General features: G+C 39.5%; 1 protein-coding gene across 1 annotated transcript in view; it reads left to right on the top strand.

Moving 5' to 3' along the window:
- Nucleotides 1–9,003: 9,003 nt before the first annotated feature.
- caap1 (caspase activity and apoptosis inhibitor 1) overlaps nucleotides 9,004–11,432 on the top strand; it is a 101,000-nt gene continuing 98,571 nt past the window's right edge. Inside the window, exon 1 of the mRNA XM_081599339.1 lies at nucleotides 9,004–9,378. Coding sequence (XP_081455465.1) covers nucleotides 9,337–9,378 — 42 coding nt within the window. The 5' untranslated portion in view covers nucleotides 9,004–9,336. The remainder of the gene's footprint in view (nucleotides 9,379–11,432) is intronic.

Here is an 11,432-nt window from a genome sequence, read left to right as displayed (position 1 = left end):
ACAGTGAAGGATGGCGTTTTCATTCATGTGCAGAGTTAGGCTTCCACCACAAATAAGGTTTTCTGTTTGGACACTGTTCACTGATTAGGTGAGGGAGCTGAATACAAATGCATGCAAGGTACGCAAATGTATCTGTGCTACTTTGTGTTGATTTGTCGCACAAAATCACCAAAAACACAATGAGGTTTGTGGTTGGAACATAAAAACGTTTTGAAAAAGTTCAAGTAATTATATATATTTTAGCAAGGCACATTATTATGTAGATGCAAGTTAATATAGAGCAGATAAGCAGCTCCCGCTTTCCACAAGACCAGGTTCTTCTCTTTATTTTTGCTACACCGAAACAGCTTCCTTCAAATCTTTCATTGCGGTGATTAAAAACAAATTGAAATCCTCATCATATCTGATGGACTGAACAGAACAAATTACTTCACTCTTTGGAGACATTACTTATACTTCTCATAAAGTGTCGTCAGGTAAGAAAGATGCACCTGCAGAGACGCGGCGATTAAAAGCGATTAGACGATGGGATTCGTTTGCAGCTTTGGCGGCTCAGTGGCTGATTTACGACCGTCGGAGTCGTCCCGATTTGAGCCGCCATGAGAAACGAAGCGAGAGCCGCTTCACCAGAAAACACTCGGGGCTCCGACAAAGAGAGTTGCTGCTCTGTCATCCCGTCTCTCATCCCCTTTTTTTCCCCCTCATCACTCTTGATTCTTCTCTCCTTGTGCCTGAGTGACTTTCGGAGGAGGCGAGTGAACATTGTCATGCTGAGCGAGGCGTGCATGTCTCTATCAAGTATCAGTGCTCCCCCCCCCACCCCCCACCCAGAACCCCCCCTGGAAATAGAGTTAAAATGAAAAGATTGGAGAAAAATAACTGTTTGTTGTTCTTCTCCCCTCAACCCCAGCTCTCCTCCCTACACAAACTGCCAGTGGATATTAGCAAACGTTTGCATGAAGCGTTCAAAGCCAGATGCTGTCGATTCAAGATTCCCATGCTGGCGCCCTCTTCCCCGCTCCACCCTCACGTCGTAAACAGAATAAACAAACACATCCTTCTCTCCTCACCTTGCGCTCTAGGTATCCTTGGATTAAACCCCCCTTTTTTTCTTTTTTTTTTGGAATGAACCCAACCTGGAATTGAGAGGAGCTTGAGTTAAAAGCGAGAGACAGAAAGTTGGAATGTCACCTTCTGCTCCTCTTCCTCTCAGCTGGGAGGAGCCGCAGAGAGCGCGGTGGGCCGTGGAGGGGGTTTGGTGAACCTTAACTCTGGGACAGATGGTAGGTTCAGACCCACGGACCTGTTAATGAGCGGGTCGAGCCAAGCGGTGTAGGATGGGGCCAAAGGTCAGGATGCTCCATCAAAGTCATGATCTGCTGAGCTACGAGGGTGAAAACGGACCCGGCTGCACAAAGCCGGTTACAAACACTGCGGTGACTTGCCGTATGAGGCCGCATTGATCTTAACTGAAACTAGTGATGACTCGGGTAAAAGCACAAGCTACCACTCAGATTTTCCTGGCTAATTCAGATAAATAAGTGTGTCTTTCACTCAGACTAACATATATATTACATTTATTGAAACCCATTGTAGCAATGTCCCGATAGACACGCATCCGCCTTCCTCGAATGGAAACGTTCTCTCATCTTTCCCATTTGGAACAAATATTTGGTTCGTAACTGAACCAATTATTTCCATTTACTGTGCAAAAATTCACACACCCATTTATTTTCGTCTCTGCTTGACAGTAATCAGGCTACAGTTTTAGGTACGTCAGTGTCGCCCAAATTACTTGTTCTTGCCAACCCTCAGTGTTTAAAGAAATATTTTCCAGATGATTTATTTAATTGGTTATAATTGTGAAGCTTACAAACAGAATGTCATGTTTAAGAGCTTCCTTTGTGTTAACTCACGACATTGAAGTTAAATGAAGGCGCGCCTTTGGATGTACAGTATTTTAAGGCGACATCTCAAACACGCTGCATCCCTAACCAACCTTCTTTGGGTAGAAGTTGGTTGGACAACCAGACTTCATTTTGGTTGATTAATCAACCAAAAAGATTGATCCAACTCATAAAATTGAAGACAACGCTCCTGAAAGCAGACTTCAGAACTCGAATGAACATATTATCTCTGTTATTAGTCTGTCATTTAGCGACTAGAAGTAATCGAATGAACATATTATCTCTGTTATTAGTCTGTCATTAAGCGACTAGAAGTAATTCTGGTGATATTAACCAGCCTAAAACTGGACAACTTTGGTCGCCGGTGGTGCCAGAGAAAGAGAAAAGTAAGTATCTGGTCTCACCTATAAGAGTTATTTAAGCATCAGCTGCATCCGACATCTTACCTACCATAAAGTCTTTAGTCGTAGCAGTGAAGTGTTTTAAAAAAAAATCTCCATGCAGGTCTCTCCCAGTTATCGATCCAGGCGCTGGACTAGGATATGGAGGTATTTTGTTTGAAGTAACACTTGTGGAACAGAGTGAAGCGGGCGATATTGGAGGAACAGACACAATCCATCCTGGGAGCTCATTTGTGAGGAGAGGCAGGTGTAAGGAGCAAGAGAAGAGACAGGTAGAAGCTAGTGATGGATGATGAGTGTACACAGTGGACCTCTGACAGGGGAACATCAGTGGTTAAAGCATCAATGATGTATTCCATTTTGTAGTTTGTCAGCACTAAGAGTTGAAAGTGGTGTGGGAGTTGCAGAAGTTCACACCCAGCGCTTTGTATTGTCATATTTAGCGGGAGCGTTGCTTTTGAAACAGCATTATCATGCAGCATCAGTCATCAGCCTGCGCAGCGGAGGCCTTTTCCTACCCCCAGTCAAAGCGCTTAAGGACGGTTGTTTGGCAGAGCGTGACTTTCCTGCGCAGTGTATCGAAGTTAAATTCATAACTCCAGCTTATGCTCGCTGCCTGATCAAGTGAGTTGAGGGAGAACTTTGTGGACATCCTCAAAGCTCCCTTAGAAGAAGAGGCTATGCATTTGTCTGGGGAGTCAGAAACTACGACAATGAACAATAGGGTATTCTGTTTGTAATTGTATATCTGAAGTATGACAAAATATTATTCCAAAAGTATTTTTTTGCTCAATGTTTTGCAAATCTGGACCCATTTTTTGGAATCAGACATGTCTGAGAGTTTGTAAATCTGTAAAATATTTCATTTCAGATTTCCAACGTAGAAACCAGAGCAAAATTTCGAATTTCAAACATCCTCCTGATTCTAAAAGAGGGAAAGGAAGATGGGATAAGGGAGACAGCAGTGGCGAAATTTATGAACTGGAAGGGAACAATAACAAATGGTCACATGAAGAATTACATACACTGTAAAGTTTTAAGTTGTCTCTGGTTCTGATAGACCGAAACCCAAGTGTACAACGATGGATGGACTGAAATGATTTCTGAGCCGTACAGATTACTTCCAGGGCAACTCCAGAAGTTCATCTGACAACTATAAGTAGTAGTAAATAAACCTCAAATTTATTTACAGCCGCTCTCAAAAATCATCATTTTTTCACACTAGTTTAGACACTGGCAACAAATAAATGCGTATTCCACCAGGATTCCATTTCTTTCACATCAGTCAACACCACCAGAGTTAAAGTGAGTAATGCTGGATGTCGTCCAAATTCAGATGAAGTTAAGACACATTTTTGGTAAAGGACTGTTTTATCCTCTTCATACCTGAGAATAAGGATTCAGATTACTTTCATCTTTTTTTTTTTTAACAAAGGAGAAAAATTATAATGCACAAGTTATTAAAAAAAACACATTTCTTTCAATGGAAAGCAAGATATCTACAAAATCACAATTTACTCATTGTCAATCTAAAAAAAAACAAAAAAAAAACCCAAAACCTTATTTATTTATAAAGGCCACTTCTCAATAAATAAATCCTTTAACGTGTTGCTGAATTTTGGGATAAATTGTCACGGCTTGCCAGTCGGTTTAATCCCAAACCGAGCTCTGCTTCTGAAACCCTTTTCTTATCTCTTCAGTAATGAAATAGTGCCATCTACAGAAATGCTGAGCCCCAAACTTGAACTCATTAAAGACAAACATGTTGCATGTTTCTTTATGTTTTATGCAATAATATTAGGAACTTATACACAACAGGAGTTTTCTGTGTCTACAAATGCTTACAAAATACAATGTGTATGTTTGCCTGACCTGAGTTCTTCTTCATGCTGAGCGTATGGAAGAAAAACGGCTCTGAAATTTCTCACGGACTAATCCAGAGCTTAAGTGACAGTAAATATCCCTCTGACAGTTGGAAATGACATTATAGCTTTGAGTTTGGCAACTGTCAGTCAGACTTGGAGGTTGTGAGACTTTCGAAGCAACTGTGAGATTTTCTTTCCTTCCTTTAACAGCAGACGTTTCTTCCTTTAAATATAGCACATTTTTGTTTGCATGATGCAAGCAGTGCATGCAAATAGCAGGCAAATTTGATCATCGTGCCGAAAAACTGCAGGAAACATATTGACTTGCTGTGATATTGTCTGTAGCTGCGTACGTCTTAATTAAAAGATGTTGAAGTATTAAACATTTTACGATGTTGAAGAATATTGCGTCACGATTTGAAGACTCTTGCATCTATATCTTCCTCTGTGTAGAAACTGAAGGTTCCCCTAATGTATCTGTGGATCTTCTGCAATCCTGAGAAGCATGGAGCCGGGAAGATGAATAACCAACGAACACATCCAGTTGCGGTGGTTCTTTTTTTTTTTCTTTTTTTTTTGCACCGCATGATTATTTTACTGTAGGCAGGGAGGTGAGCCGGATTGCTTCATGGAACCTTGCCAACTTGGTTTTATTGGCACAACTTCTGTGTGTTTGTTCATCAATCTCTGCTCTTTACGCAGCGGGCTGCTGGAGCCTCGGAGGCATGCTTGGACACCAGCCATGTAAGCAAAGTACAGGATGTCGGCCTGGGTCCTCGCATTGCGCATTTATATAGTCAAGTGTTTGTTTAAACATTGGTGGCACTCATAAGGAACATATCTACTAAAGAACAAAGAGGTTCGAAGCAACAACTGAGCCCCTCGTTTTAGATTTCTTTTATAATTTGCCCTATTTCTTTCAGTTATTTCTTATTCCTGTCTGTCCTGTGACTGCATGTCCTTTTTTAGGCAACAATTGCATTTACCTTGCAAAACTTTCATTAAATTGACATGAAAAGATGACTCTGTAGATCATCCAAAGGCAGCATCATTCATCGGGGATTTATTTGCCGTTGACTGCCGCTGGTAGGGACTGTTACACGAGGACCTGGTCACCTGTGAGCGTTCTGGGACAGAGGAGGGGTTTATGGCAGCACCTGATACTCACTGGGAAGAATAAGATGTTTTTATTTGTTGTTACGAATCATGAAAATTCCACAAGAAGTCAACATTTCCGGTTAGTTATTTTTTGAAAATGAGTCACTACTGAAGCCGGTGTTTAATCTTGACAGTATGAACTGAAAGCTTAGTTTCTGTTAGTATTTATAATTTGAATAATCAAAGTAAAATTTGCCCACAGCACCCCTCTTTCAAAAGATTCGACGTTGCATGTTTGGTAGAAGTTGCGCATTTTAGAAAATACAATTATCTACAGCATTAAACATTTCTGGACGTTCCATTCTTCACAGAAGACGGTTTCTAATTGTGCGTTGCTCTCCAACTAACCTTTCCACGCTGCTTCTTGCTCAGACTGTTTTGTTCCAGGAAGGTTTGCCCTAAATTTAACTTCAAGGAAACAGGTGGTATGCACAGTCTGAGACAATCCCCACGCAAGCAGATAACAATGAACTCCCCTATCTCCTGCTTGTGTTCATTTTAAATGAAAAATGTCTGGAACCAGCCTAGCCTGAGTGAACCAGTGCCTCAGGATTCCTCAGGATCAGGGGTTGTACCTCAAGGGGGAAAGGATCCTGTCAGTTTTCCTTCCAGTCTTAGCCCTCAATTACTGAATGAAAGGCGAGAGGAAGGCCAAATCCCATCCCGCGCCTGGTTCTCATCTCACCCTGCGAGACCCGACAGGCTATATCTGCCTGCTTGTTCGCTCGCTCTAACTCAAACGCACACAGAGCAGAGCTCCTGGGAACATTGCAAGCGAGCTGCTGGGTCTGTTCCAGAGAAACTTCAAAGTTCATTGCTCTTTCTCTCTTTCTCAGCAGGAGTGCAGACGGATTGAGTTCCAGCTATCTCCTTACCCACTTTTTTTTTTTTCCCCAACGCACCCTCTCACATTTCACTTTGGCCTAAATTGGTCCCTAAATAGACGAGTCCAGAAGGGACAAGGCAGTGGCATCTGTTTGATCTCCCTCTCTATCACATAAAGAAATTAGTATTGCAATAAAACTGTTTAACGACACAATTAAGAGTTAAAGCATGAATATTTCGGTGTTCACTGTGGTGTTACAACTGCAAGCTTTTCAGATATTTTATTTTATTTTTTTAGACAAAACCAAATAGACTAAATTTACCACAGTTTCACCAAAAATTGAAAACGTTGAGTTGACCAAGAGGACGTAATGTTGCGTTACAATATCTGGCAAGCTGAGCTGTGACAATAAATCATGAAGGCGGTGGAAAACATGTTTACTACGTTGGCATATTTATCTTTACACAACTGTTATGACATTGTGGAAGTGAACACTGCTCATGTCATTAATAAAGTGACACAGCGTGCAAACTTAATAAAAGAAAAACTCAACTTGTTATGATAAAAGCTAAAATATGAAAGATCGGTTTTAAACATGCAGCTGTAACGAGCCCTGCTGCTGTGAGAAATGTTCCTTCCCTGTTTTGTGAGACGGAGGCGGCCTTGTCGGGAGGGCCAAGCTCATATTGGGATTCGCAGAGACTTCTCTCAAACACCATCCTCTGCAGCCTTAGCAGATGTCTGAGCATTAGAAGTTTATTTTATTGGATTCAACACATTTAAGTTCTTAAAGGTGTCTTACAGGAGAAGAAAATAAATTGGGCCCACAAAGAAAGACGACAAATATTTTAGCCAAGTCTGTTCAGTGCCTTCGTATTTACAGCATTTTTTTTCGAGGAAGAATTTCACTCAGTTGTGAAATGAAGAAATATGAGCCATGGCTATCAACTCTTTAAAATAAATTAAATTAAAGAAGTACTAGACTACTGAGTGTGGTGTTTTATAAAAAAAAAAAAATCACATGAAAAAACGGTGCTTTGAGAATCAGTAACATCATTAAATACTTTTAAGCCCCATTTTTAAGGCCTCTGCTCAAAAGCTGCACACAGGACATTAGTAAACGTTATTGTTTGTTTAATATCAGTCAGAAAAGAGATCTTATGAGTTGAAAGCAGATAGAAATTAAACCACGAATTATCCATTGTCTCACTGCTACTTCCGACGCCTCGAAGGAAGTAAGACTAATAATCGTTTCCTCCTAGGATGAAGATGAATAATTAAATTAGTTTCTATCTACATATCTACTTGAATACTTTTGATATTATAGTCAAGAAAACCCCTGATGTGTTAGAATATGTGAGTATCAGTAATTGCGAGTTAAAAACTAAATCTGATTTTCCTAAAAGCATGTCCAGGATAATGAAGCTACTAGTGATAAAAATAGTGCAACATATGAAAGTGAAGTAGAACTTCCAGAAATTTAGGTGAGGGTTCAGAAAAAAGCTAGTTTGGTACAATCTGTGCCACTAAAACGTTCCCATGTAAAAAGCTATGATTTTAATTCATAAATCACTGGTGTTCAAAATAGCAAGTTACGGGTGGAGTTTGGTTAGCCAAAAAAAAAAAAAAAAAACCAGAATCTTAGGTGTGAGGCACGAACACAGCTGGACTTCCTCATCTGGAAGAGAACTTGCTACTTTCACCATCAACGTAAGCGTTGCTTTGTCAAGAACAGGCGTTGATTGGAAAGTTTACTGTTCACAACTTATGGCTTCGTGCGAGGCGTGCAGCCAACTGAGGTGAGGAATTGAGGAAGTATCAAATGAAAGAGTTGGGCTGGCTGAGAAACAGATGACTTGAGAATAGGTTTTGAAATGTGTTCCGGAATAAAATATGTTTCTCTTCAAAATGGAAAGGACTCCTTGAAAAATGACTGAGATACTGCAGCTGTCAAGTGTGCATTATAGTTGAAGTGAAAGTTTGTGCGGTGCAAAAAAAAAAAAAAAAAAAGTGACACTACATTGAATCATTTCAAAATTTCCCACCTCTGCAGTGTCTTATTGCGGGGAGGGAAACATTGACCTTGATACATTAGTCTTTTTTTGTGAAAATTGCACAGGGTTCCCAAACCAGTCAGATTGTGAAGACATGTCTCGTCCACATCCCTCCTCAGAAGACCCAACACCCTTTATGTAAGACAGTGTTTCTCAACCTTTTTTGGGCCAGCGCCCCCCTAGCCTTTATCCAGGTCCCTCACCAAAGAATGTGCAGGCTACTTTGCACAGACCATTATTTTATCATTAATATTACTATCACTATTGTAGATGTTTTGATTTTTATGCTTGTTTCTGTATTTATCATCAAAAATAATTTCCCAGAGGACAAAAAAGTCATGGGAATAGAAATTATTTTCACAGGCGTCTACGAAAAATGCAATAAACATTCAAGTTAAAATCGGTAGGCCTAACAGCAGGCAGTCAGAGTGGAAAATATTATTTTGTGCCATTTTCTAGTTGTTAAATCTTGCACAAAATGACCAGATAAAAGATGTACAGCAATGCCAGTTTAAACTTTGATCTATTTGCAAAACGACTGAGCTCTGCAACATTAAAACATGGATAGAACTGTAACTACATTAATCATAGCTCTTCTTCTCTTCAGTGTTTGTCAGTTTCTGGTGGTGCAGCTCTGTGCTGCCTTCAGGAGAATGGGACATCAGAGTATCATCCATAAAACTTCACCCACATGGCATTTAATGTGCAAACCAGAGCTTTCAGTGGAAAAATAAAAGTTCCAGATCCTTTTAATGCCATACAAATATGAGACAGAAACATGGATTATATCTTTATATAGATTTGTCTATTGCAGGGGTCCCCAAACTACGGCCCGCGGGCCGGATCCGGCCCGCCTCCACATTTGGTCCGGCCCCCTGAACAATACCAGAGAGAATTCAGATTATTTTTTTTCATATACCGTATTTTTCCGGTTTATATGTGGATTTTTCTTCAACCACCAGGGGGCTCTTTAGCAGGACGTGTGTCCTGTAAACTGTGGGTGTTTTATTTTGCATGGTGCATTGCTGCCATCTGTTGGACTTTTAGGGAACTGCTTGACTTTTATGTTATTTAATCAGTGCGGTTGTTTGCTAGCGGTAGAGCAGATGAACACACACGTCTATTATGAACTCCGCATTCCAGGTCGAGTTCTGCGAAGCGATGCCTGTAAGTAGCAGCTTATACTTCAAAACGAGCCTTTATGCAAACATATGATAAAAGAAGTAACTTGTTTATTGAATTAGTTTTGGAAATACCTGCGGGCGATTTGATTATGTGCTACGTCATTGCTAACTAGCAGGCTGCTAAGATTTCTCAGGTCGTTACATAGCATTGCCGCTCATAGCATTCAGAGGTAGCTGTTGTACTTCTAATGTATGCATCTGAATGTAAAACACTTCTGTAAGCTGCTCTGAGCTCATCCTGAGTTGTTTGTGTTTTGACAGTTTCACTCCATTCTACGTGGAAATAAAGGAAGAACTATTTAATCCTGACTCGTGTGAAAGGAGTTTGGCTGATGGTTAGTTTTGGTACAAGACACCATAGCGAGGCCATTACAAAGTGAATCATTGGAAGTCAAAATTGGAAATAAAAGAAGAATGCAGCCATTAAAACGGAATTAGGTTTTAATAGGGAATTGAAATTTGAGAATGTTGTTGATCAGTTAAATGGCGTTGAGGGGAAATGCTATTTAACAGCTTTTTAAATGATACTGGGATCATTATGAGAATTTGAGGTATAGATATTAGGATCCAGTAGATGGCAGTAGTGCAACAATAATGGATGCAAGCTGCTGTTGAAATCTAAAGAAGAAGAAGAAGACGCCCATTTCAATCAATCAATCAAATTTTATTTGTATAGCACATTTCAGCAGCAAGGCATTTCAAAGTGCTTTACATAATTAAAATAAAAACAGAAATAATCAGTGAGAAAGAGAGAGATTTAAAAAATAAAAATAAAAACAAAAAACATTACATCATTAAAACGTCGAAAAGAAAGAAGAAGAAATTAAAAACATTAAAGACATAAAAAGATGGAAGACATCAAAACCGGCACTCTAACCCTAATTTAGCCATAAGCAACTCTAAACAGGTGAGTTTTAAGTTGAGATTTAAAGGCACCCAGTGTTTCAGCTGTTTTACAGTTTTCTGGAAGTTTGTTCCAAATCTGTGGTGCATAGAAACTGAATGCTGCTTCTCCTCGTCTGGTTCTGGTTCTGGGGATGCAGAGCAGACCAGAACCAGAAGATCTGAAGAAGATTTAGCATCTGCTAGTAGCAACACGAAGGATCAGAACTTTTACTGTTACAGTTACCGTTCGGAAATTACCGTAATCAGTTCAGTTAAATCTAAACTTGGCAACTTTTCTTTTTCAACGTAATAAATGTGATATTCAATTGACCTGTTATGACTCAAATTTTGGGTGTCCGCCCCCCTCTGCTGGAGCGGTAGAGATCTCTGCGGCTTATATGTGCATGTTTACTGGTTTAAAAAAAAAAACTTTGGGGTTGTGGTTTATAGTCCGGTGTGGCTCAGTTAGGAAAATACGGATTATAATCCTTCCTGGATTTTTTCTGTGAAGAACCCAGAGAGGGTTATTTGGTTATTATTTATTCTGTTAATAGTGTTATTTATTTCCTGACTTTTGTTCTGTGAAGAACCCAGAGAGGGTTATTTGATTGTGCTTTCTGGAAAACAATAAATTTTTACATTTATGAACTCCTGCAATCGTCACACTTTTTCTGTTACAAACTGACTCCGGCCCCCAGCAAAGAAGGAAAAAGTTATGTGGCCCTCACAGGAAAAAGTTTGGGGACCCCTGGTCTATTGATTTATAGATTAATAGTTTTACTGGACAGAAATTACAAAGAACAAATCTGGTTCTTAATCAAATCCTAATGAGTCAAATTGAAAGTGTCATAGAGTCATCAGCCTCATGACATTAACACTGACATGAAAAATAATATAGAAGAAATAAATATATAAAATCTAATTAAAAACATAAATAAGTGATAAGTTATTTACTGTTATGGTCTGTAAGATATTTATTCTCAGTACTAGATATGGTCTCAATAAACCCATGACATTTCAATAATATTATTTTACCTTTATCTGGAAATAGTGTCTGTTTATTCTTGCCATACAGTCCTCTGTATTAATTATTGCTCGAAAGGTCTTGCCATACCAGTTTATTCCTCTGTATTTACTTTAGTTTCTTAGTTT

This window comes from Poecilia reticulata, chromosome 18 (genome assembly GCF_904066995.2).
Source record: "Poecilia reticulata chromosome 18, P_reticulata-male-v2, whole genome shotgun sequence".
Taxonomy (NCBI): domain Eukaryota; kingdom Metazoa; phylum Chordata; class Actinopteri; order Cyprinodontiformes; family Poeciliidae; genus Poecilia; species Poecilia reticulata.
Note: the sequence above shows the minus strand (reverse complement) of the source record. Positions and strands in the feature narration are given on the sequence as shown.